At 41.5% G+C, this 27,192-nt stretch overlaps 1 protein-coding gene across 1 annotated transcript in view; it reads left to right on the top strand.

Moving 5' to 3' along the window:
• Positions 1–27,192, top strand: part of LOC132406760 (BTB/POZ domain-containing protein KCTD19-like) — a 57,406-nt gene that overhangs the window by 27,945 nt on the left and 2,269 nt on the right. Inside the window, exons 7-9 of the mRNA XM_059992704.1 lie at positions 880–1,049; positions 1,780–1,892; positions 18,906–19,048. Coding sequence (XP_059848687.1) covers positions 880–1,049; positions 1,780–1,892; positions 18,906–19,048 — 426 coding nt within the window. The remainder of the gene's footprint in view (positions 1–879; positions 1,050–1,779; positions 1,893–18,905; positions 19,049–27,192) is intronic.

The following is a 27,192-nucleotide window of genomic DNA, read 5'->3' as shown; positions in this document are numbered from 1 at the left end:
ACTATGGCCAGGAAAGCTTACCATTGCCTCTGCATTCTCAGGAAGCTAAAGAAATTTGGCATGTCCCTTCTGATTCCATCTGGATGCATTGCAGTTTAGTATGGCAATTGTTCTGCTTTTGACTGCCAAAGAATTGTGAAGAGCTGTGGACATAGCACATAACCAAAAGCTGTTTTCCTCCATGTAGTCTGTCTATATTTACCATTGCTTCAGTGAAGATCCTAAAGTGATCAAAGATGCCATCTAACTCTCTTCACCCCCCCCCCACCCCAACCCCTTCAACAATGGGCAGAAAAAAACAAAAGCTTGAAAGCACATGCCACCAGGCTCAAGGAAGGCTTCTATTCTCCTGCTATAAGACTATTGGACTGTTACCTTGTCCAATAAGAGGGACTCTTGACCTCACAATTCACCTTGTTATGACCTTACACTTTGTTAACCTGACCTGCACTTTTACTGTAACGGTAGCACTTTATTCTGTATTTTGTGATTGTTTTTTATTCTCTCTTGGACTACCTGGGTACAATGCTATCATGAATTGATCTGTTTGAACAGTATGCAAGCAAAATTTTCACTGTACCGTGGAGCACTTGGCAATAATAAAATCAATTTATTAAGTGGAAAGTTCATAATCTCATGTCACTGTAATTTTTTGATAGTTGGTATGTTTTCAGAGAATAGAGAGCATGTCTTTAGACTATTTGGCAATGTTCTTTGATTCTGTAATAAAGCTGATGGCAAGTTAAAGTTAATGATGATTAATTCATAGTTTGTTCTAATTTGCTGTGTTGTGTCCATAAATTGTCACTGTTTTCTTTCATTCCTGCTTTTACTTTTTGTATTGTAACTCCAAAAGATTGACATTATTTGTGTCTCCAGGAGCTGGTTAGGGACATGTCGTTTACCTTTCACTGAAGATATGTCTCAAATGTGTGCAGTTTGTGTTTATCTGGACCAACATGACAGCCTGTATCAGCCAATTAAGGATGCCATGCAACTTTATCTCCAGAAAAGAAGAAAGGAGTCACTTGAATCAAGATTGCAGATAAGTATGTTAATCTAAAATGCAGCAAATTTGAAAGTGGCAGGCAATGTTGAAAGAGCTATTAGTAAAGCAAATGAGCTTGAGGGTTTCATAAGTAGAAGCGCAGATCATAATGCAGAAGTTACTTTTACAAGGCACTCATTATGCCACAACTGGAGTTTTGTGGTCAATTCATATTGCTGTATTTCAGGAAGAATGTCAATTTAGAAAGAGCACAGAAAACACATACAGGAATAGCTCAAATAGTGAGGAATTACAGCTATAAGATTCAAATGAAAAAAGAATTCTTAGATTAAATAAGGGTAAGAAGAGATTTGACATGAACAGGAAGACTTTAGATAGACTATACAGGGGGAAAGATCTGTTACTATAAGTAGATGGTTGAAAATCTTGAACACACAAATTCAAAGTGATTGTCGAATGATGCAAGGAAACCCTTTTTACACTGTGGTTCTGACCTAGAACTTTGTGTAAGGGTGGTGAAAAGAGAGCTAACTGGGGCTAATTGGAAGTAGCTGAAGGAAATTAATTTGCAGACTTCTGGGAAAAAGGTGGGGAATGGAACTGATCAGATTGTTGTGAGAGAAAGATAAAATATATGGACTAAATGGTTCCCTTCTGTGATGTTTTAATTTTGTGTACTTTTAATAAAACCAAGACTTTAAAATTTTATTTGTGCGTATCATTTTCTAACTGCAGTAATTTTCAACTTTAAATTTTTCAATTGTTTTAAGGTACCTCAAATGACAGTTGGATTGCTGATGTCGACAGCCATACACTTCTTCAGATTGTGAAAGTTTATGTAGGAAATTATTGGTACGCCACTTACCTGAATACCTTCCTGAAGGTAAGCTAATTTATTTTTCTGTCATCTGCTTTGTAGATAATTTATTCATCAGCTTACATACCAGTTCTATGAATATTGTCCAAAATAATTATTTTGATGTTTTTTTTCAGATGTACTAAACATACTACTGGTAATATTAATATTGTAATTGATGAAACAGGAAAAAAGTGTAATGTTACAAAAAAATCTAAGCTATTCTCATGACCTGTAGTTCTAAAAAAGACTCATTCATAATGATATAATAATCCCTAAAAGGTCAAGAATCTGTGATACAATTTAGGGTGGAGTGAGTTCAAGGTGTTTCTGTCCCATGTACTGTAAGTGATTGCCAACCCGTCGATCACGATGGTCTGGTCGATCTTTGAGATTTTCCCAGTAGATCCCGAAAAAAAAAAAGAAAAATAAATGCACAAATACTGTTGAGAGATTGTTTCCGGGTTGCGGGGTTTTAGTTCTGTTCTTTCTGCCCAGTGCACGTGCATGTAGCTCCCCTGCACACACAGTGTAATTCAGTGGTCCCCATCCCACCAGGCCACGAGGAAATGTTATGAGTCAGCTGCACCTTTCCTCATTCACTGTCACGCCCACTGTTGAACTTGAATGCATCCAATCAGTCGCCTAAACGCAGTGATACTCTCACGCCAGGGATCACTGGTTGGCCTTGTGCAGCCAACAAGAAATGCCTGGAGCGCAGACAGATGGGCGCCGCCTCTGAACCTGTTTAGCACACCAGATGTTCATGGGGAACCCAGTGCTAAAATATTCACAGATGACCTAAGTAGCAGAGCAGCTATCGCGCTGCGATCTACTGAAACAAACTTTTGTCGACCAATAGATCCTACAAGGGGGGCGGGCACACGTCCTGTCGCACTCCTCGCTCAGTCAGTCGCTCTGTCCGGACTGCAACTGCTGCGGCCCCGGTACGGAGACCTCCGGCCCTGACTTTGTCCTCACCCCACCCACGACCAGCCACACCTGGCCAAGGCGTCCGGTGGCTGGCGGAAGGCTGCAGTTTGGGCCGGCAGACTGTATAATGAGGCAATGAAGCACTCAAAATGGCTTTGGTACCTTGAGTCCAAGCACCCTGCACTCAGAGACAAACCCATTGAGTTTTTTCAGCGGGAAAAAAGTGAGCAAGCGGGACAGAAACTAAGTGCCGAGAGCCGCGAAAACTAAATAGCAGAATAGACTGGACATAAGGAACTTGCTTCGAGTATCGCTGTATTCCGGTCATGTTTAACATTCCCCCCCCCACCCCCCCATTGGCTGGTCTGCAAGAATATTGTCAATATTAAACTGGTCTGCAGTGCAAAAAAGGTGGGTACCCCTGGTGTTTATATATTATTTCTACTTCCGGGTTGCGGGGTTTTACTTCCGGTCTTTTCTGTCCCGGTACGCATGCGTATAACTAATCGATCTGGGGTCGATCTTGCCTTTTACTAAAGCCGAGGTAGGGGATCTTGGGCTTAAAAAGGTTGGTGACCGCTATAGTAGATGGTCCTGCTAATTTACGAGCCACTTAAGGAAGGTAATAACACAGCCTAAAATTCCACCTCTCTCCTGATTTAGTATATGATAAATTCCACTTTCTGTTTAGACTAAGAATGCAGTAATTTACCCCATACAAAGTTAGGGCAGAGGTAGAACCTTGGGTTATGTTGTAGAACATTAGGTTCACCCTGGAGTTTTAAAGTCTCAGCCAAATTATTTTATGGTAACTTTTTTTTGTGTCTAGCGACAACACATTCTAAATTAGTTTTATTATATATATTTTGAAATGATTCCAACATTGACATTTAGGGAACAACATCTGGAGAAAAAAGAAGCATTTACTATTTTTTTGTTTCATCCCTTTAAGGCAAATTCTAAGAACTTTTCCATTAAGCAATGGCTATGTTGGAATCCAGCAAAATTTTCAATATTATCAGATACTTTTTTAGACCTATTTTCTCTCTAATCCTTATTTTATTATCTGGTCATATTATTTATAGTCAATGACAATTTCATGGCAATAAAGCCATTTGGTATCTCATTTCAATAGCACCATTTGCTGGGAGAATAGTCAACTGAAGATTATGTCCTTGAAGGAGAACAGGAAAGAGCTTGAATTAAACATCACTGTCATTAGTGGACTGATTTGGTCTTTTTCTGTGCCGGCTCTACATAACTTCTTGTAAAATGAGAAATAACTATATGATAGGGGCTTTACCCCAATTAATTTTCTCTCCCATTGACTTCAAAGTAAAAGAAAATTATGGTGGCACAGAGGAAGTTGCTAATTTGCTATTTCATATTTTCTGTTACTGCTTTAAAACAGTTTCATCCATTCATATTGTGATGGAACTGCCAGAATATGTCCAACCACACCTGGCAGCCTTTATTGAAATATAACTTTTGTAAACATGCAAACCCAAAATGTGCATTATGATAATATATTTGACAATAAAAGAGCATTATGGATTAGTCCCATTTAATTTTCATCAACTGTTAAATATTGATCAGCATAAAAGAATACTGGGGCTGGTTCCTGATAACAAGATGTGAATAAGAGTGACTTTTCTCAGGGCGGGAGCCATTTGAAATCAACAAATCTTGACAGGAGTGAGTTATTTGAAGAAGCAAGTGAAAGAGTGAAATTTTGTAGGGTAGAAGCCATTTGATAAAGGCAAGTCTATTCAGGAGTAAGTCATGTCTTCAAGTAGCAAGTGAGAGACTGAAATGTTGCAAGGTAGGAGCTATTTGAAAACATCAAGCCTTGTCAGGAGTGAGTATTATTTGAGCGGCCCATTGTTGATGCAGGCAGGCTTTGGCTCAACAGGTTTCAGCGAGTTCAGGCATAGGCTAAAGGCGCTGAGGTTTTGGAGTCATTTAGTTGATTGTAGAATTTAAGCTTAAGAAGTTAGAGCTAAAGGTATAATAAGTGTAGGCAGGATTGAAAGCTCTTCCTGTAAGATGTGGGATTGCATGATACCTAATGGTCTTTCTGATAACTGTATTTACAGAAAGTGCAGCCAATTTCAGCTCCTGACTTGACAGGTTTAAGGAGCTGAAGCTGGATGTACTTGGGACCAACCAGGAGGCTGAGACTTTTACTGAAGTGGGCATACCTGGAGCGTAGGCTTTGTTTGGTGGTCAACCATCTAATATGTGAATTAAGGGGAGTAAGCACTTAGTGCAGCTTCCCCTGTGGCCATTTCTCTCAGCAACAAGTATACTCCTTTGGAGACTCAGTAGGGAAGTAAAGTCAGCAAGTTCAGGAGAAAAGAGGACAAAGAACCTTGGTAGTTGTTTCTAAGACTTTAATTTGCTAGCATTGTCAGCAGCCAGATCTTGTCCCCTGTGTATCCTCTCAAGAAGCCCAAATTGTCAGGTATGTGCTCTCTACTGAGAGAGGGAGAATGTGGTGATGATTATGATAATATGGTAAGGAAATCAAGCAGAATGTGAGGGAAAAAGAACCCATGTTTACAATAGTCAAAACCTATTAAAGCTCTTTTAGATTCTAGTGGCTCACTGTCATTTATTAAGAAAACTTACGCTCTTGCCTTTGGTGTTGACTACAGTCACCAAACACCTGTCTGGTATGTCCATGGTGACTGGAAGTCTGAGTCGCTGGTGGAACTCACTGTTGATCTGGAAGACCACAAAGTATTTGATGAATATAAGTGTGCTAAGAAACTGCTAGTTAACATGAATCGGGAAAAAAATTGCCTGTGTCACATAAGTTACTGAGGAAAGGAAAATAGCGAGACACACTCATCTGTTACTCCATGCTGGTTTGTATTTTGGCATGACCTGAGCAAACCAAACCAATGGCCGGGTTATAATATCTGCCTGACTTGCATGCTAGTCAATGGGAGGAAGGAATCAAAAGGCCTAGAAAATTAGGTTGGTAACAGCACTGTGAGAAATATGCTGGTTCTCCTACCTCTGTTGATAATTGTATAGATGGTGTACCCGTTTTTTTCCAATCATTTTTTATTTATTGATTTTCCAGTAAGAGAAATATTTACAAATCAGAGAAGTTTTGGCAAACACATAATACAAATACATACAAACAGCAGAAAAATGTATATATTGTCAAAATCAGATAAGTATAATGTTATATATATAATGTAAACAAGAGACCACAACTCTTAACAAATCATATTTAAAAAATTGGAAATTTTATTATAAAAAGGAAACAAACACCCACTAAACTAAAACAAAAAAGAAAAGAGAGATTGGGCAGTCCATTTGAGGATAAAATTAGAAGAAAAGGAGGAGAGAAAACATCCTTCCAGTCACCTCCAAACCTTCTTGGATAAGGAAGAATTTTCCCTATAGAAAATAAAGAAAAATAAATAAAAATAAATCAAATCATACGAAAATATTGAATAAAGGGTCACCAGACTTGCTCAAAATTAAAAGATGTGCGTCCGGCTTCTAATTTTCTCCAAACTTAAACATGACATAATGGAGGAGAGCCAGTTTAAAAACAGTAGGCAGATTAGAATCTTCCCAGTATAACAAGATAGCTCTCCTAGCCAGTAAAGTTGAAAAGGCTATCACATGTTGAACGGAAGCAGAAACTCTACATGGTTCCTCTGGAATAATCCCAAAAATTGCCGTGAGTCAATTGGGTTGTACATCTGCACCGATAACTTTGGATAATATTCTAAACACATCCCTCCAAAAATTATTTAAGTTTACACTGAACCAAAACATGTGAGATAGAGTAGTCACCTCTGCGTTACATCTGTCACAAATAGGGCTTATGTTAGAAAAAATATGTGCTAATTTATCTTTTGACATATGGGCCCTGTGTACTATCTTAAACTGAATTAAGGAATGGCGTGCACAGATAGATGAATTATTAATTAGATAATAAATCTTACTCTATTGATCATCTGAAAGTGAATGTTGAAGTTCTATTTCCCAAGTGCGTTGAACCTTATCATTAGGCGACATGCAAGCTTTCATTAACTGTTCATAAATAATAGCTAGTAATCGTTTTTGAAATGGTTTAAGCTGAAAAATAGCATAAGCCAAATTTGATGGGTAGGCCAAGGGATAATTTGGTGGAAAATCACAAAAAATTCCTAACCTGTAAGTATCTAAAAAAAAATGAGTACTAGAGATATCATATTTATCAATTAACTGTGAAAAAGACATTAAACAATCCTGTAAAAACTAATCTAAAAAGTTTTTATTCCTTTAGTTTTCCTTGTTAAAGAACCTTATCCAGAGTTGATGGTTTAAATAAAATTAGAATAGATATTACTAGGGTGTAGAAAGTTATTTAATTCAAAAAATCTACGGAACTAAAACCAAATTTTTAAAGTATGTTTAACAATAGGATTGAGAGCTTGTCTACCTATTCTGGAGAACGAAAAAGGAAGGGGAGCTCCTAATAAAGAAGCTAAAGAAAACCCCATTGCCAGATTCTCCTCCAAATAACCATATAACCATATAACAATCACAGCACGGAAACAGGCCATCTCGGCCCTCCTAGTCCGTGCCGAACTCTTAATCTCACCTAGTCCCACCTACCCGCACTCAGCCCATGACCCTCCACTCCTTTCCTGTCCATATACCTATCCAATTTTACCTTAAATGACATAACTGAACTGGCCTCTACTACTTCTACAGGAAGCTCATTCCACACAACTATCACTCTCTGAGTAAAGAAATAACCCCTCGTGTTTCCCTTAAACTTTTGCCCCCTAACTCTCAAATCATGTCCTCTCGTTTGAATCTCCCCTACTCTCAGTGGAAACAGCCTATTCACGTCAACTCTATCTATCCCTTTCAAAATTTTAAATACCTCGATCAAATCCCCCCTCAATCTTCTACACTCCAATGAATAGAGACCTAACTTGTTCACCCTTTCTCTGTAACTTAAGTGCTGAAACCCAGGTAACATCCTAGTAAATCGTCTCTGCACTCTCTCTAATTTATTGATATCTTTCCTATAATTCAGTGACCAGAACTGTACACAACATTCCAAATTTGGCCTTACCAATGCCTTGTACAATTTTAACATTACATCCCAACTTCTGTACTCAATGCTCTGACTTATAAAGGCCAGCGTTCCAGAAGCCTTCTTCACCACCGTATCTACATGAGACTCCACCTTCAGGGAACTATGCACTGTTATTCCTAGATCTCTCTGTTCCACTGCATTCCTCAATGCCCTACCATTTACCATGTATGTTCTATTTGGATTATTCCTGCCAAAATGTAGAACCTCACACTTCTCAGCATTAAACCCATCTGCCAACTTTCAGCCCATTCTTCTAACTGGCATAAATCTCCCTGCAAGCTTTGAAAACCCTCCTCATTATCCACAACACCTCCTACCTTAGTATCATCGGCATACTTACTAATCCAATTTACCATCCCATCATCCAGATCATTTATGTATATTACAAACAACATTGGGCCCAAAACAGATACCTGAGGCACCCCGCTAGTCACTGGCCTCCATCCCGATAAACAATTATCCACCACTACTCTCTCGCATCTCCCATTCATTCCATTATATTACTCCAGCATTAATACCTAACGACTGAACCTTCTTAACTAACCTTCCATGTGGAACTTTGTCAAAGGCCTTGCTGAAGTCCATATAGACTACATCCACTGCCTTACCCTCGTCAACATTTCTCGTAACTTCTTCAAAAAATTCAATAAGGTTTATCAAACATGACCTTCCATGCACAAATCCATGCTGGCTACTCCTAATCCGACCCTGTCTATCCAGATAATTATAAATACTATCTCTAAGAATACTTTACATTAATTTACCCACCACTGATGTCAAACTGACAGGTCTATAAGTGCTAGGCTTACTTCTAGAACCCTTTTTAAACAATGGAACCACATGAGCAATACGCCAATCCTCCGGCACAATCCCCGTTTCTAATGACATCTGAAAGATCTCCGTCAGAGCTCCTGCTATCTCTACACAAACTTCCCTCAAGGTCCTAGGGAATATCCTGTCAGGACCCAGAGATTTATCCACTTTTAAATTTCTTAAAAACGCCAGTACCTCCACCTCTAATTGTCATAGGTTCCATAACTTCCTTACTTGTTTCCCACACCTTACACAATTCAATATCCTTCTCCTTAGTGAATACCGAAGAGAAGAAATCGTTCAAAATCTCTCCCATCTCCCTCGGCTCCACACATAGCTGACCACCCTGATTCTCTAAGGAACCAATTTTATCCCTCACTATCCTCTTGCTTTTAATATAACTGTAGAAACCTTTCGGATTTACTTTCACCTTATTTGCCAAACCAACCTCGTATCTTCTTTTAGCTTTTCTAATCTCTTTCTTAAGATTCCTTTTACATTCTTTATACTCCTCGAGCAATTCCTTTACTCCATGCTGCCTATATCTATTGTAGACATCCCCCTTTTTCCGAACCAAGTTTCCAATATCCCTTGAAAACCATGGTGGTTTCAAACTTTTAACCTTTCCTTTCAATCTAACAGGAACATAAAGATCCTGTACCCTCATAATTTCACCCTTAAATGACTTCCATTTCTCTATTACATCCTTCCCATAAAACAACTTGACCCAATCCACTCTCTCTAAATCCCTTCGCATCGCCTCAAAGTTAGCCTTTCTCCAATCAAAAATCTCAACTCTAGGTCCAGTCCTGTCCTTCTCCATAATTATATTGAAGCTAATGCTATTGTGATCACTGGACCCGAAGTGCTCCCCAACAAATACATCTGTCAGCTGACCTATCGCATTCTCTAACAGGAGATCCAACACTACCCCATGTCCAGTCAGTACTTCTATGTATTGTTGCAAAAAACTATCCTGCACACATTTCACAAACTCTAAACCATCCAGCCCTTTTACAGAATGAGCTTCCCAATCTACGTGTGGAAAATTAAAATCTCCCACAATCACCACCTTGTGTTTACTACAAATATCTATTATCTCCTTACACATTTGCTCTTCCAACTCACACTCCCCATTAGGTGGCCTATAAAACACTCCTATCAGTGTTACTACACCTTTCCCATTCCTCAATTCCACCCAAATAGCCTCCCTAGAGGAGGTCTCTAATCTATCCTTCCAAAGCACCGCCATAAGATTTTCTCGGACAAGCAATGCAACACCTCCTCCTCTGGCCCCTCCTACTCCATCACACCTGAAGCAACTAAATCCAGTAATATTTAGTTGCCAATCACACCCTTCCTGCAACCATGTTTCACTAATAGCTACAACATCATAATTCCAGGTATCAATCCACGCTTTAAGCTCATCCACCTTTCTTACAATGTTTCTAGCATTAAAATAGATACATTTAAGATACTCTCCACCTCCTCCTCTCTTTTCATCCCTAACAATGCATTCAAATTTATTATCCTTTTCTTTCTTCTCCCCTACATCTTCATGCTGAGCGCATCCCCTCTCCATCACCTGCCTTTCCTCCCTCACACACAGTCTACTTACTTGCTCTATTGGTGAACTAACCTCCTCTCCCATAGTTTCCTCAAATTGATTCCCACCCCCCCATCTTACTAGTTTAAAGTCTGCCCTGTAGCCCCAGCAAACCTCCCCGCTAGGATATTGGTCCCCCCAGGATTCGAGTGTAACCCGTCTTTCTTGTACAGGTCGCGCCTGCCCCAGAAGAGGTCCCAATGATCCAGAAACTTGAATCCCTGCCCCCTGCTCCAATCCCTCAGCCACGCATTCATCCTCCACCTAATTCCATTCCTACTCTCACTGTCGCGTGGCACAGGCAGTAATCCCGAGATTACTACCTTTGTGGTCCTTCTTCTTAACTGCCTTCCTAACTCCCTGTACTCTCGTTTCAGGACCTCTTCCCCTTTCCTACCTATGTCATTGGTACCTACATGTACCACGACCTCTTCAGGATATCTTGGACGCGACCAGAAACGTCCCGAACCCTGGCACCAGGGAGGGAAACTACCATCTCAGACTCCTGATCACCTCCACAGAACCGCCTGTCTGAACCCCTGACTATCGAATCCCCTATTACTATGGTCCTCTTTCTTCTATCCCTACCCTTCTGAGCTACAGGGCCATCCTCTGTGCCGGAGGCCCGGCCACTGTCACTTCCTCCATGTAGGCTGTCTCCCCCAACAGTACTCAAACATGAGTACTTATTGTCAAGGGGTACAGCCACTGGGGTACTCTCTAGCACCTGCCTCTTCCCCTTCCTGACCATGACCCACCTATCTGCCTCCCGTGGCCCCGGAGTGACCACCTGCCTGTAACTCCTCTCTGTCAACTCCTCACTCTCCCTGACCAGGCGAAGGTCATCGAGCTGCAGCTCCAGTTCCCTAACTCGGTCCCTCAGGAGCTGCAGTTTGGCGCACCTGGCGCAGATGTGGACGTCCGGGAGGCTCGGAGACTCCAGGATCTCCCACATCCGACATCGAGAACAACAAGCTGCCCTCACACTCATACTTCCCGAATAACTGAAAATAACAAGGAGAACTAAAAGATAAGCGTACTGTGCCCTCTGAGCCCAAGCCCTACACTCTGCTCCCGGATCACTCCGCTGCCCACAAACGAAGCTGCTCGCTTCTTAAGGCTGCGTTCTTTTTATATCTTCCCTCCTTCCCAGGCCTCCTGCGCGTGCCTGCACAGTCCCGCCTCTCAGAACTCTGATCTGAGAAGCAATGTGAAAATGGCCGCCACCGCACTTCTTCTCAAAGCCTCACTGTCTTTTTCCAAAAGAGAACTACCTCAGTCTTTCTCTCCTTATTATATCTATATAAAATCCTGGTTATCTATACCATGAATCCAAAAAGTAATATAACAAATATTAATTGCCCAATAATAAAATCTAAAATTTGGTAAGACAGGTCCTCTATCTTTTTTTGATTTTTGAAATAAAAGTTTATTCACTCAGGAGCTTTTGTTATACTAAATTTAATACAAATGTACCCATTTGATGATGACTCTGAAGGGGCTATGGAGACATGGAGGATTGACCTCTTCCGTCTTGATGGCTGCTAACCAGTGGAGCTGCAGAGGGTGTTTGCTTATTTTTCACAACTGTTTCAGCAGAGACCAGGACTGACAAAGGTCTTAAGACATCCCATCAGGATCAAACATGAACAGAGTTAAGTATGACACACTGTTTCAGAGTGCCAGAGCGGTTTGTGGGGGCCCTGAAGGATGAGATGATGACTGTGCTGGCACTGGGAGTCATCAAGCCTTCAAATGGTGAGTGAAGTAGTCCTGTCGTTATTGGCCCCAAGAAGGATGGTACCCTGAAGATATTCATTGACTTCCAGAAGTTGAATGCTTATCCTGTGCCCCTCTTTGATGACCTATTAGAAAGAATTGCATGAGGAAATGACATTACTAGACTGGAACTTTGTAAAGGCTACTGGCTGGTTCCCCTGAATGACCAATCAAAACCCCTCACAGCCTTCCAATCCTGGTTCTGTTTCAATTCACCATGATGTCCTATGGTCTTCTTAGTGCACTGGCAACCTTCCAGCAATTGGTGAATCAGATGGTACAAGGCTGAGGTCTGTATTGCGGTCTACCTAGGTGATGTGCTTGTCTACAGCCAGATGTGGTTAGAGCTCTGGGATCATCTGCACAGGATCCTGGAAAATATGTTGATGGTTTCACCCTCAATCTACAAAAATGTGAGTGGGCAAAAAGGAAAACCAGGTACCTTGGCTATCAGCTGGGACATCAAAAAATTTGAGCCCAAGTGGACAAAGTGAAGTCCTTCCTGGCTCTGGTAGGGTGGCATCACAGGTTCATTCCCCAATTTGCCATTCTGGCCGCACCTTTGACTAATCTTCCTGGGAAACTTGTAAGTAACCCAGTGATGTGGACAAGTGAGTGTGAAAACACTTTTCCAGTCTTTAAAACTCACATGTTCTTCATCTGTACTTCAGAGCTGAGACTTTGACTAATAGTTTCTTCTCCAGATGGATGGCTGCCTCAGGAGTAGGCATTAGAGCAATGCGGGTTTGGAGAGCCTGGAGAAGAGTGACTTATCTTTTGCCTGAGCCAAAAACTCCTCACAATGGAATCCATGTATTTCTTCATTGAAAAGGAGTGTCTGGCCTTTAAGTGGCCCTTGACAGCCTTCAGTACTACCTTTTGTTGGGGAATTTAACCTCTGCACAGACCACAGAGTGATGTCATGGATTCAGACAGTGGAGGACTGTAGTACCAGAGTGACAGAGTGTTACCTGGAGCTTCAACCTTTCAAATCCTGCATCCACCATAAAGCAGGGAAAGGAAATGTTACTGCAGATTACATGTCTTGGTGCAGCAGGAGAGGAGGATGGAAATATGATAGAGTGCACTCCTTACGCATATGCATTTACAGACATAGTCATTGCCTTGTCATTCTGTTGTCATTGTGCTGAGTGTACACACTTAAATTTATTCCCCAACCTAAACTGAGCTGATGCACTTATATTGGCTGGATGGTGCCTTCCCACCATACACAGTGAAATATTCAATTTCTGTAGTAATGGGGATGTGTAAATATGTATACATTGTCTGTATATTGTATTTAAGGGGGAATTCTTCCATTTATTTTGTAATATGATTGTAACTACATTGTGGGATGCATCGAGTCTTAAGTTAACTTTATGGGTAATTACAGATGGTATGTCCTGGTGCCTAATAAACTGAGTTTTTTATTATCAGTTGGAGAGAGATCATGGCTGCAAGGACTTAACAGTGGACAAAAGTAGTATGGAGCTATTATTGTGTTTTCTGGTAGATATCATATATAACCATATAACAATCACAGCACGAAAACAGGCCATCTCGGCCCTCCTAGTCCATGCCGAACTCTTAATCTCACCTAGTCCCACCTACCCGCACTCAGCCCATAACCCTCCACTCCTTTCCTGTCCATATACCTATCCAATTTTACCTTAAATGACACAACTGAACTGGCCTCTACTACTTCTACAGGAAGCTCATTCAACACAGCTATCACTCTCTGAGTAAAGAAATACCCCGTGTTTCCCTTAAACTTTTGCCCCCTAACTCTCAAATCATGTCCTCTCGTTTGAATCTCCCCTACTCTCAATGGAAACAGCCTATTCACGTCAACTCTATCTATCCCTCTCAAAATTTTAAATACCTCGATCAAATCCCCCCTCAATCTTCTACACTCCAATGAATAGAGACCTAACTTATTCACCCTTTCTCTGTAACTTAAGTGCTGAAACCCAGGTAACATCCTAGTAAATCGTCTCTGCACTCTCTCTAATTTATTGTTATCTTTCCTATAATTCAGTGACCAGAACTGTACACAATATTCCAAATTTGGCCTTACCAATGCCTTGTACAATTTTAACATTACATCCCAACTTCTGTATTCAATACTCTGATTTATAAAGGCCAGCGTTCCAGAAGCCTTCTTCACCACCGTATCTACATGAGACTCCACCTTCAGGGAACTATGCACTGTTATTCCTAGATCTCTCTGTTCCACTGCATTCCTCAATGCCCTATCATTTACCCTGTATGTTCTATTTGGATTATTCCTGCCAAAATGTAGAACCTCACACTTCTCAGCATTAAACTCCATCTGCCAACTTTCAGCCCATTCTTCTAACTGGCATAAATCTCCCTGCAAGCTTTGAAAACCCTCCTCATTATCCACAACACCTCCTACCTTAGTATCATCGGCATACTTACTAATCCAATTTACCATCCCATCATCCAGGTCACTTATGTATGTTACAAACAACATTGGGCCCAAAACAGATCCCTGAGGCACCCAGCTAGTCACCGGCCTCCATCCCGATAAACAATTATCCACCACTACTCTCTGGCATCTCCCATCTAGCCTCTGTTCAATCCATTTTATTACTCCAGCATTGATACCTAACGACTGAACCTTCTTAACTAACCTTCCATGTGGAACTTTGTCAAAGGCCTTGCTGAAGTCCATATAGACTACATCCACTGCCTTATTCTCGTCAACATTCCTCGTAACTTCTTCAAAAAATTCAATAAGGTTTGTCAAACATGACCTTCCACGCACAAATCCATGCTGGCTACTCCTAATCAGACCCTGTCTATCCAGATAATTATAAATACTATTTCTAAGAATACTTTACATTAATTTACCCACCACTGATGTCAAACTGACAGGTCTATAATTGCTAGGCTTACTTCTAGAACCCTTTTTAAACAATGGAACCACATAAGCAATACGCCAATCCTCCGGCACAATCCCCGTTTCTAATGACATCTGAAAGATCTCCATCAGAGCTCCTGCTATCTCTACACAAACTTCCCTCAAGTTCCTGGAGAATATCCTGTCAGGACCCGGAGAATTATCCACTTTTAAATTTCTTAAAAGTGCCAGTACTTCCACCTCTTTAATTGTCATAGGTTCCATAACTTCCTTACTTGTTTCCCACACCTTACACAATTCAATATCCTTCTCCTTAGCGAATACCGAAGAGAAGAAATCGTTCAAAATCTCTCCCATCTCCCTCGGCTCCACACATAGTTGACCACCCTGATTCTCTAAGGAACCAATTTTATTCCTCACTATCCTCTTGCTTTTAATATAACTGTAGAAACCTTTCGGATTTACTTTCACCTTATTTGCCAAACCAAGTTTCTAATATCCCTTGAAAACCATGGTGCTTTCAAACCTTTTACCTTTCCTTTCAATCTAACAGGAACATAAAGATTCTGTACCCTCATAATTTCACCCTTAAATGGCCTCCATTTCTCTGTTACATCCTTCCCATAAAACAACTTGACCCAATCCACTCTCTCTAAATCCCTTCGCATCTCCTCAAAATTAGCCTTTCTCCAATCAAAAATCTCAACTCTATGTCCAGTCCCGTCCTTCTCCATAATTATATTGAAGCTAATGCTATTGTGATCACTGGACCCGAAGTGCTCCCCGACACATACATCTGTCAGCTGACCTATCGCATTCCCTAACAGGAGATCCAACACTACCCCATGTCTAGTCGGTACTTCTATGTATTGTTGCAAAAAACTATCCTGCACACATTTCACAAACTCTAAACCATCCAGCCCTTTTACAGAATGAGCTTCCCAATCTACGTGTGGAAAATTAAAATCTCCCACAATCACCACCTTGTGTTTACTACAAATATCTGTTATCTCCTTACACATTTGCTCTTCCAACTCACACTCCCCATTAGGTGGCCTATAAAACACTCCTATCAGTGTTGCTACACTTTTCCCATTCCTCAATTCCACCCAAATAGCCTCCCTAGAGGAGGTCTCTAATCTATCCTTCCAAAGCACCGCCATAAGATTTTCTCGGACAAGCAATGCAACACCTCCTCCTCTGGCCCCTCCTACTCCATCACACCTGAAGCAACTAAATCCAGTAATATTTAGTTGCCAATCACACCCTTCCTGCAACCATGTTTCACTAATAGCTACAACATCATAATTCCAGGTATCAATCCACGCTTTAAGCTCATCCACCTTTCTTACAATGTTTCTAGCATTAAAATAGATACATTTAAGATACTCTCCACCTCCTCCTCTCTTTTCATCCCTAACAATGCATTCAAATTTATTATCCTTTTCTTTCTTCTCCCCTACATCTTCAGGCTGAGCGCATCCCCTCTCCATCACCTGCCTTTCCTCCCTCACACACAGTCTACTTACTTGCTCTATTGGTGAACTAACCTCCTCTCCCATAGTTTCCTCAAATTGATTCCCACCCCCCCATCTTACTAGTTTAAAGTCTGCCCTGTAGCCCCAGCAAACCTCCCCGCTAGGATATTGGTCCCCCCAGGATTCGAGTGTAACCCGTCTTTCTTGAACAGGTCGCGCCTGCCCCAGAAGAGGTCCCAATGATCCAGAAACTTGAATCCCTGCCCCCTGCTCCAATCCCTCAGCCACGCATTCATCCTCCACCTAATTCCATTCCTACACTCACTGTCGTGTGGCACATGCAGTAATCCCGAGATTACTACCTTTGCGGTCCTTCTTCTTAACTGCCTTCCTAACTCCCTATACTCTCATTTCAGGACTTCTTCCCTTTTCCTACCTATGTCATTGGTACCTATATGTACCACGACCTCTGGCTCCTCACCCTCCCACTTCAGGATATCTTGGACGCGATCAGAAACGTCCCGAACCCTGGCACCAGGGAGGCAAACTACCATCTGGGACTCCCGATCACCTCCACAGAACCGCCTGTCTGAACCCCTGACTATCGAGTCCCCTATTACTATGGTCCTCTTTCTTCTATCCCTACCCTTCTGAGCTACAGGGCTGTCCTCTGTGCCGGAGGCCCGGCCACTGTCACTTCCTCCAGGTAGGCTGTTCCCCCCCCCCCCAACAGTACTCAAACATGAGTACTTATTGTAAAGGGGTACAGCCACTGGGGTACTCTCTAGTACCTGCCTCTTCCCCTTCCTGACCGTGACCCACCTATCTGCCTCCCGTGGCCCCTGAGTGACCACCTGCCTGTAACTCCTTTCTATCACCTCCTCACTCTCCCTGACCAGGCGAAGGTCATCGAGCTGCAGCTCCAGTTCCCTAACTCGGTCCCTCAGGAGCCTTAGGAAAATATTGGCAGTTATTTTTACACTATTTTCTGTAATTTTGTAAATTTGATTTTTGATGCACCTAATAAACACACTTGCACTGAAGTGTTAAGCAACTCCAGCCACTTTTCCTTTGGCCATAACCCACATATCTAACAGAGCTTGAAGTTAAAAGAACCCTTAAGAGGCAATAATCATAATGTGATACAACTCACTCCGCAGTTTTAGAGGGAGAAGATAAGGTTTGATGTATCAGTATTACAGTGGAGTAAAGAGAATTACAGAGGCATATGAGAGGAGCTAGCCAAAGTTGATTGGAAGGGAAAACTAGCATAGATGATGGCAGAACAGCATTGGCTGGAGATTCTGGGGACAATTTGAAAGGTGCAAGATAGATACCTCCCGAAGATGAAGTAGTACTCTAAAGGGAGGATGATGGAACTGTAGCTGACAAGGGAAGTCAAAGACAGCATTAAAGCAAGACGGCATATATTGTTGCAAAAATTAGATGGAAATTAGAGGATTGGGAAACTTTTAATACAGAGGAACTAAATAATCCATAAGGAAAGAAAATATGAAATATGAAGATAAGCTAGCCAATAATATGCAAGGATACCAAAAGTTTTTTGCAGCCCTGTGAAGAGAAAAAGAAGGGAGAAGGTGGATATTGGGCCACTGGAAAATTATGCTGGAGAGATAGTACGGTGGACAAAGAAATGGTATTTTGTGTCAGTCTTCACTGTAGAAGTTGCTAACAGTATGCCAGAAGCTCAAGAGTGTCAGGAGGCAAAGTTGAGTAAAGTCACCTGAATCAGGTGATTTACACCCCGGGTTCTGAAAGAGGTAGCTGAAGAAATTCTAGAATGGTTCCAGACTGAAACCATTATGTCTTATGGTCTTATGACAGATCTCATTAGATCTACAGCTCATGAATTTTCTGATTCAGCTTTGACTAGAAATTGAATAGTCTAGTAACGCGTTGCCCAGTTAAATAGTTTCTTGTTTTATTACGGTTATACTTTTGGTACATTAATTGGAATATATCTAGGATTATGTCAGTATATTTTGTAAAACTTAAAAGGACAACTTTATAAATGCTTATGTTCTAATGAATCGTGTTGTGATTAGAAGTTCTGAATATGCTGTGACAAGCTCTCTACCTCATGGAGTGGTTAAGACAGATATCATTAATATATTTAAGGAAAACTAGATTAATACATGGGAAGAAAGAAATATGCTAAAATGATGTAAAATTATATCTGTTTAGTTCAAAGGGCCAGTGATTTGCTGTGATAAACTGTGATGTGACTTTCTCCTGGTGAATTATTTCATCAAATTTGCAGATGATATGAAAAAAATTAACAAATTAATTCTAAGGTGATAATATAAGTTCTTACGAATCTTTAAGGCAATGATTTTAATTTCTTGAGTGACTATAATTAAATAAACAGTGTAGTAGCCTTTTTGACAAGATTCATGTCTGTTAGTATCCTGAACTACTGTATAATCGAAACAAAGCACAATGGATTACATATGGCAAGACGCTTTTCATCATTGGAGATGGTCAGATGTTTAGGCATATTATCAACTTCCTGCGATTCGACAAACTGTATATTCCATCAGGATTCAAGTGAGTGCAATACTTCATATTTTAGCCATTTTAATGTCATTTTCAATTCATATAGATTTTCTATTATTTACAGAGTTACATACAAGTAAAAATATTTAAATCCAACTAGTTTAATAAGATGAACATTTTGTCCATTTGTTGGCTGCAAGTTTAAATTCTGACTTCCAAAATATAAAACTGCACTGATCTTGGAATTACTGATATCACATAGAGGAAAGTAGACAAACTGAAAAATTGACAACTGATGCACTCCTTAAAGGAGTGCTTTATCTGGTCGTACAAAGCCAATAGACAGAAGATACTGTAAGTTGAAGAAGCAAACGATCTGCTGGAGGAACTGCCAAGACGAGCGGCATCTGTGGTGAGGAAAAGGAATTGTTGGTATTTAGGGTCAGGTCCTCCTGAATTTCAGCAGATTGTTTGCTTCTTAACACAATGCAAGCTTGCCTACTTGGCAATGATTTTTTTTTATTGACAGGTGTTCAACAGTTCCTTTGTGTAGATTATAGAAGAACATTTTTCTTATTTTAAAAAATAAAAAGGGTCACTTAATCCTAACTTTCACTAAAGAGTCAATATTCCTGATAGCATATCAGATCATCAGTCCTGGGACCAACATATTAAATGCAATCATAAAGAAAGTATGCCAGTATCTTTACTTGGGAGTTTAAGGAGGTTCAGCTCATCGCCGAACACTAGCAAGCTTTTACAGATGTACTCTTGAAAGTACCCTGAATGGTTGCATCATGGTCTGGTATGGTAACAGGAAAGCAAAAAGCTGAAGAAAGTAGTGGACTGTGCCCAACACATAACAGGGATATCCTTCCCCATCATGGGTAGTATCTACAGGAGACTTTACCTCAAGAAGGCAACATCCATCATCAAAGATCCACATCATCTGGGCCATGCCATCTTTTCGTAGCTACCATTGGGCATGAGGTACAGAAGCCTGAAGTCGCACACTACCAAGGCAGCCTCTTCAACCATTTCATTCTTAAACCAACTGGCAAAACCCTAATCACCACTTAATTTAGCAACACTATGACCACTCTGATCACTTTGTTCTAAAATGGACTTTGCATTTGTTTTTGTTTTCCTATAAAAATTGTAAATGATTTATGTTACATTTATGTTTTACTTGTGAATGAGCTTTTATGTAGGACTGCATCTTCTATTATATCTTAATTCTGGCAGCACTTTTCTAGGAAATGTGTTTGCATCTTCCAGAAAAGTATCTGCATCAATTATGAACCTCCATTTTATTTCCAGCTTTAAAAACAAGTCTTCTAAATAATTGGGGTGTAGTCGGTAAAAGGGCAGGAGAGTCTGGGAGTTTCATTCCAATTCAACCAGGTTTCTTCAAGATCATGTACTTAGTGACCTACATCACACCACATCAACTCTGCTGTAAGATACCACATTAGTCTTGTTACTATATACATAATAAGCAATGCTTCTAACATAAGGCAACTAGTACCAAGAAGCAGTTACTTTGTTTAGTTTTTCAAAAACACTACAAGAAGCGCCATTTAGAAGTGTCCATTTTGGGGTATGATAATGAGATAGTATTGGAAGTGCTTTGTTAAACAGTAAATATTTTTTAGAAAGAACAAATGGTGTGCCTCAGGGATCTGTTCTGGGACCCCTACTCTTTGTGATTTTTATAAATGACCTAGATGAGGAAGTGGAGGGATGGGTTAGTAAATTTGCTGATGACACAAAGGTTGAGGGTGTTGTGGATAGTGTGGAGGGCTGTCAGAGGTTACAGCGGGACATTGATAGGATGTAAAACTGGGCTGACAAGTGGCAGACGGAGTTCAACTCAGATAAGTGTGAGGTGGTTCATTTTGGTAGGTCAAATATGATGGCAGAATATAGTATTAATGGTAAGACTCTTGGCCATATGGAGAATCAGAGGGATCTTGGAGTCCAAGTTCATAGGACACTTGAACTGCTGCGCAGTTTGACTGTGTGGTTAAGAAGGCATACAGTGCATTGGCCTTCATCAATCGTGAGATTGAGTTTAGGAGCTGAGAGGTAATGTTGCAGCTTTGTAGGACCCTGGTCAGACCTCACCTGGAGTACTATGCTCAATTCTGGTCGCCTCACAACAGGAAGGATGTGGAAACCATAGAAAGGGTACAGAGGAGATTTACAAGGATCTTGCCTGGATTGGAGGGCATGCCTTATGAGAATAGGTTGTGTGAACTCAGCCTTTTCCCCGTGGAGTGATGGAGGATGACAGGTGACCTGATAGAGATGTATAAGATGATGTGAGGCATTGATCATGTAGATAGTGTCAGGGGTCACCCTGGCTGGAAAAGGAGTCCAGAAGAGACCCTATGAACTGAGCTGCTATTAAGAGAGAGAGAGGGAGGCATCCAGCACAATGAGAGAGAGAGAGAGACAGAAACTGCTCGAAAGAATGATGTTATGGTTCCTCTGCTGATTGTTTACTTTTCTCCGAGTTCACTTGCCTGCTTGTAGAGTTTCTGCAGAAAGCGGTGGGTGGAGCAGGTTGATGGACAGCTGGTGTCCAACATGTGGAGATAAAAAGCAGATCCGCTGGGCCACAGACAGACACCGAGACACACACAGTGTTGTACACTGAACGAGCTTTGTGCACCCACATGAAGGTGGGGTTTTGGAGGATCGATTTGGGGAAGTCGGTCAGTGGCTCACAGTGTGATAAGCTGCGACCCGTGGGGAATTATTTGTGTGTCCACCCTTGCCTGGGTGATAATTCCACCACTGAAGAACAGTCATACATGCCATGGTCATAGTCGGTGACGACAACAGGATTTCAGAAGACAACGGGAAGATCGACGGCAACAGCTCACCTCTCACCTCTCTCTCTCTCTCTCTCTCTCTCTCTCTCTCTCTCTCTCTCTCTCTCTCCCCAATATTACTCAACTAAATACCATGAACTGAACTGAACTCTCTTCATTATCGTAAGACTGTACCTATTCCATTTCTGCTGGTTCTTTAACCCAGTCATGGGGTACGTGACAATAGTCAGAGGCTTCTTCCCAGGGCTGAAATGGCTAGCATGAGGGAACAGTTTTAAGGTACTTGGAAGAAGGTACAGAGGAGATGTCAGGGTTAAGTTTTCTACGCAAAGAGTGGTGAGTGCGGGGAATGGGCTGCCAGTGACGGTGGTGGAGACGGATACGATAGGGTCTTTTAAGAGACTCCTGGGTAGGTACATAGAGCTTAAAAAGTAGAGGGCTATGGGTAACCCTAGGTAATTTCTAAGATAAGGACATGTTCAGCACAGCTTTGTGGGCCAAAGGGCCTGTATTATGCTGTAGGTTTTCTGTTTTTAATTGAAGTGATAAGCACTAACTAGGGGAAAGGAGAGCTGTTACCAAAGAGTAGTGTCTAAGAGTTTCTACCTATTATTTCGAACAACAGAGTTCTTCACATAGGTTTTAAGGAATTGCTATAATAATACATGCAATTTTGACAAAATTCTATTGATATTTAGTATGGCACAAAGCTTTTGGGAATCCTAAAGTGGTAATCTCAGTCTTAAGAAGCATTACATATTCAGACTTACTTGCCAACACTATACTTGCTTCTGATGAATTAACACTTCTCAGCCAGATACAGGTATCAATTAAAACCGGCATTTCAATGACAAACTCCACTATCCTCAACAGGGATGATGCCTGGGCATTTGTACCCCTATAGTCTGTTGCTCCTGATTGGTTTTGTTTTATACTTGCTTCAACTGAGATAGGATGCAAAATCACAAAAGACTTTGGTCAGGGAATTAAATTGAGAGTTTTTCAATTATTGGCTTCAAGCTTGGTAATGGTTATGCCTACCTTTATGCAGTTCTATGGTCATTGTACTCTTCTGTTGATGACCCATTTGTTCCTCTGGTCATTGCCCTTACAGTAGAATACCTTTCAGAACTAGTCCAATCTTGGATGGGCCATCTCATAAAAGAACAAGTGAATTGCCAATGCAGCATGTCACTTCTCACTCTTGCAATTTCAGTTAATACAGTTTAAAGATTCCTTAATTAGATTCAATATATACTCCATGATATTGGTTTGCAAACAGTAAGTTGGTTAGCTGTGCTGTTACTGCAAAATTTACATTGATCTTTCTCATTAGAAACTAGTGTTTCTAGTGCAAAAGCTTGATGCAGATTTTGTCTGACATGAGAGAAGTGTGCATAAAGATGTTGATTAGAGAATTATTAATATCTAGTGTTTGTTACTCAGACCTTTCATAATAGCATCAACTATAACCATTATTATCTTCAATTATGCTTGATCTGACCAACTCTTTACATTCACAAAGTACACTGCAGATGTTCTGGTCAAATCAAGACGTACAAAAAAAGCTGGATGAACCCAACATCCGTTGAAAGGAGCAGTCAACGTTTCGGGCTGAGACCCTTTGTCAGGTCTAAAGAAGGAGGGAGCAGGGGCCCTATAAAAAAGGTGGGGGGAGTGGTGGAATGTGCCAGGTGAAAAACCAATCAGAGGAAAGATCAAGGGGTGGGGGAGCTAAAGAAGGAATCTAAGGGGAAAGCACTATGGGTAGTAGAAGAAGGCAGAATAATGAGAGAGGTGATAGGCAGCCAGAAGAGGAGACAGAGTGAAAGTGGGATGGGGGAAGGGAGAGGGAGGAAATTACCGGAAGTTGGAGAATTTGATGTTCATACCAAGGGGCTGGAGACAACCCAGAAGGTATATGAGATGTTGTTGCTCCAATGGAAGTTTGGCCTCATCATGGCAGTAGAGGAGGCCATGTATGGACATATCTGAATGGGAATGTTAAAGAAAGTTGAAGTTGAACAGGGATCGTGTTCCTCTTGTCCTCACCTATCACCCCACCAGCCTCCGGATCCAGCATATTATCCTCCACAACCTTCAAAAGGACCCCACCACTAAGGCCATCTTTCCTTCTATACCCCACTCTGCTTTTCGCGGGGATCGTTCCCTCCACAACTGCCTGGTCCACACGTCCCTCCCCACAGATCTCCCACCTGGCACTTATCCCTGCAAGCGTTAGGTGCTACACCTATCCCTACACCTCCTCTCTTACCACCATTCAGAGCCCCAAACAGTCTTTTCAGGTGAGGCAACACTTCACTGGTGAGTCTGTTAGGGTAATCTATTGCATCCGGTGCGGCCTCCACTACATCAGTGAGACCCGACGCAGATTGGGGGACCGCTTCGTCAAGCACCTATGCTCCGACCACCACAACAGACAGAATCTTCCGGTTGCCACTCACTTCAACTCTCCTTCACATTCCCATTCGAATATGTTCACACATGGCCTCCTCTACTGCCATGATGAGGCCAAACTTCCGTTGGAGGAACAACAACTAATATACCATCTGCATAGTTGCCAGCCCCTTGGTATGAACATCAAATTCTCCAACATCTGGTAATTCCCTCCCGCTCCCTTCCCTATCCCACTTTCACTCTGTCTCCTCTTCTAGCTGCCTATCACCTCTCTCATGATTCTGCCTTCTTCTACTACCCATAGCGCTTTCCCCTTTGATTCCTCCTTCACCTCTCCTGCCTATCCCCTCCCTGCTTCCCCTCCCCCACCCCTCGATCTTTCCTCTGATTGGTTTTTCACCTGGCACATTCCACCCCCTCTCCCCACCTTCTTTATAGGGCCCCTGTCCCCCTCCTCCTTTAGTCCTGACGAAGGGTCTCAGCCTGAAACGTTGACTGCTCCTTTCAACAGATGCTGCCCGGCCTACTGGATTCATCCAGCTTTTCTTTACGTTCACGACTCAAGTTACTTTTTAAACATTGTGCAGGCTTGCTGATTCTTGCCAGATCACAGGTAGCACATCCCAAGGCCCTACCACTATTGAACAGCATGATAATGCTCTTGGATATTTTTGGTCAGTCAAGAAATTGGATATACAGCGGATTTGAATTAATTGGGACATGTTGGGACCAGTACATTTTGACCCAATTTAAGCGGCTGCCCCAATTACCTGAAGTTTCATGGAAATAGTTAAAGAAGTATAAAAAAGACAAACCATTTAACTGAGTAACAAAATATATATTTAAATGAATAACAAAACAAATTAGAAAGCTACCAGTACAATTGATGGTTGTCCATTGTATCCAACATTGACAGAAAATCTGTGTGTGAGAGTTTTTAAAGTGGAAAAGCTGGGGCAGTTCCGCTCTCCCAACCTTGAACGTCCAGGTCTAGTGGGAGGAGTAGACATTACAACTGGGGTCTTCCCTGGTTGCAGTGGATAACCATGAGATCTCTGTGCCTCGCCATAATCTTTACTCTCCTTGAAGCATTGGAGCCAGCTTCCTGGCAGTTGAATCTCACAGTTGATCTCATCTGGCCAGTGCTCTCATCTGGTTTAGTCTGCCTGTCGAAGCTGTGTACATGCAAGCAGCTACTTGGAGCCACAGGTGAGAGCTTAGTGTGGTGGAGACCAAAGGTAACAATCAAGATGATTGTTGATACCTTCAAATTCTTCATAGTGTTCTTAACTTGTTGAAATAGTAGCTAACGGATTGGTGCAGAGCCAACAACCCCTGTCTGAATGTGAACAAAACAAAGGAGATGGTTGTTGACTTCAGGAGGGCACAGAGCAACCACTCCCTGCTGAACATCGACAGCTCCTCGGTAGAGATAATTAAGAGCACCAAATTTCTTGGTGTTCACCTGGCAGAGAATCTCACCTGGTCCGTCAACACCAGCTCCATAGCAAAGAAAGCCCAGCAGCATTTCTACTTCCTGCGAAGGCTGAGGGAAGTCCATCTTCCACCCCCCCCCCCCCCCCCCATCCTCATCACATTCTACAGGGGTTGTATTGAGAGTATCCTGAGCAGCTGCATCACTGCCTGGTTTGGAAATTGCATCATCTCGGATCACAAGACCCTGCAGCGGATGGTGAGGTTAGCTGAGAAGATCATCAGGGTCTCTCTTCCCACCATCACGGACATTTACACTACATGCTGCATCCGCAAAGCAAACAGTATTATGATGGACCCCACGCACCCCTCATACAAACTCTTCTCACTCCTGCCATCTGGGAAAAGGCACCAAAGCATTCAGGCTCTCACAACCAGACTATGTAACATTTTCTTCCCCCAAGCCATCAGACTTCTCAATACCCAAAGCCTGGACTGACATCTTACTGCCCTATTGTCCTGTTTATTATTTATTGTAATGCCTGCACTTTATGCAGTCCTGGGTAGGTCTGTAATCTAGTGTAGTTGTTTTTTTTTTCTCTCTGTTGTTTTTTATGTAGCTCAGTCTAGTTTTTGTACTGTGTCATGTAACACCATGGTCCTGAAAAACGTCGTCTTATTTTTACTATGTACCGTACATAGCAGTTTTGGTCGAAATGACAATATAAGTGACTTGACTTTAAATAGTTTCATTTTTATTCCCAGCCATTTCTGGCATTTCCGGCATTTCCAAGTGAATGCTTGAAATCTCAGTGAACGAAACAGTCCTGAATCTTCTTACTGCCTACTTCTTACCAAATAGTGACAAAAGTCACTGCTCTTTGAACACACAAAACACTTAACTGATGCTATTTTAAAAACTCATTGCTCTAAGCATGGTGTAGTGTCTAACAACCAAATGACGTGCACAAGACTGACGCTAGTTAGAGAAGGTTTGGCAATAGTCTGCTGCCCTAATTAAATGGCATTTTGTCCCACATAAACAAAGGGAATCCTGGCCATTTTCTTGATTTGTTTTTTCTTTAAGAGTTGTCCCAAATAAGTGGTTTCACTGAATAACCAATGGCTTAATTAACTGCAATCCACTGAATTTGGAAATTGGAAACCCCAATACATTAATCCTATTTTAATGTATCTATTGTTAGTCCTCTATTGTCTGTTGACAGCTCTGTAATAAATCCCTAGCCAAGTTGAAAGCACCCTTTTTCTTTCTGATTTTGATTTATATGGCCTTGTTTGTGGAGCCTTCCAATATATCCTCACTGAGTAATGCAGACTTTGAGTAACTTCCTCCCCTTTCATTGCTATCTCATTTCTTTCATTGCTATCAGGCAGAACTTACCTGAAAATTCTATATCTTGGGACATTGAGTTGCCATTCCTGCACATCTTTCAACTAGTGTATGTCTCAGTGAGGCACAATATCATAGACCCCTGTATTAAC

The sequence above is a fragment of the Hypanus sabinus genome, chromosome 17, assembly GCF_030144855.1.
Source record: "Hypanus sabinus isolate sHypSab1 chromosome 17, sHypSab1.hap1, whole genome shotgun sequence".
In the NCBI taxonomy this organism is placed as follows: Eukaryota; Metazoa; Chordata; class Chondrichthyes; order Myliobatiformes; family Dasyatidae; genus Hypanus; species Hypanus sabinus.
The sequence above is the reverse complement of the archived record's forward strand: the minus strand, read 5'-3'. Positions and strand labels throughout refer to the sequence as shown.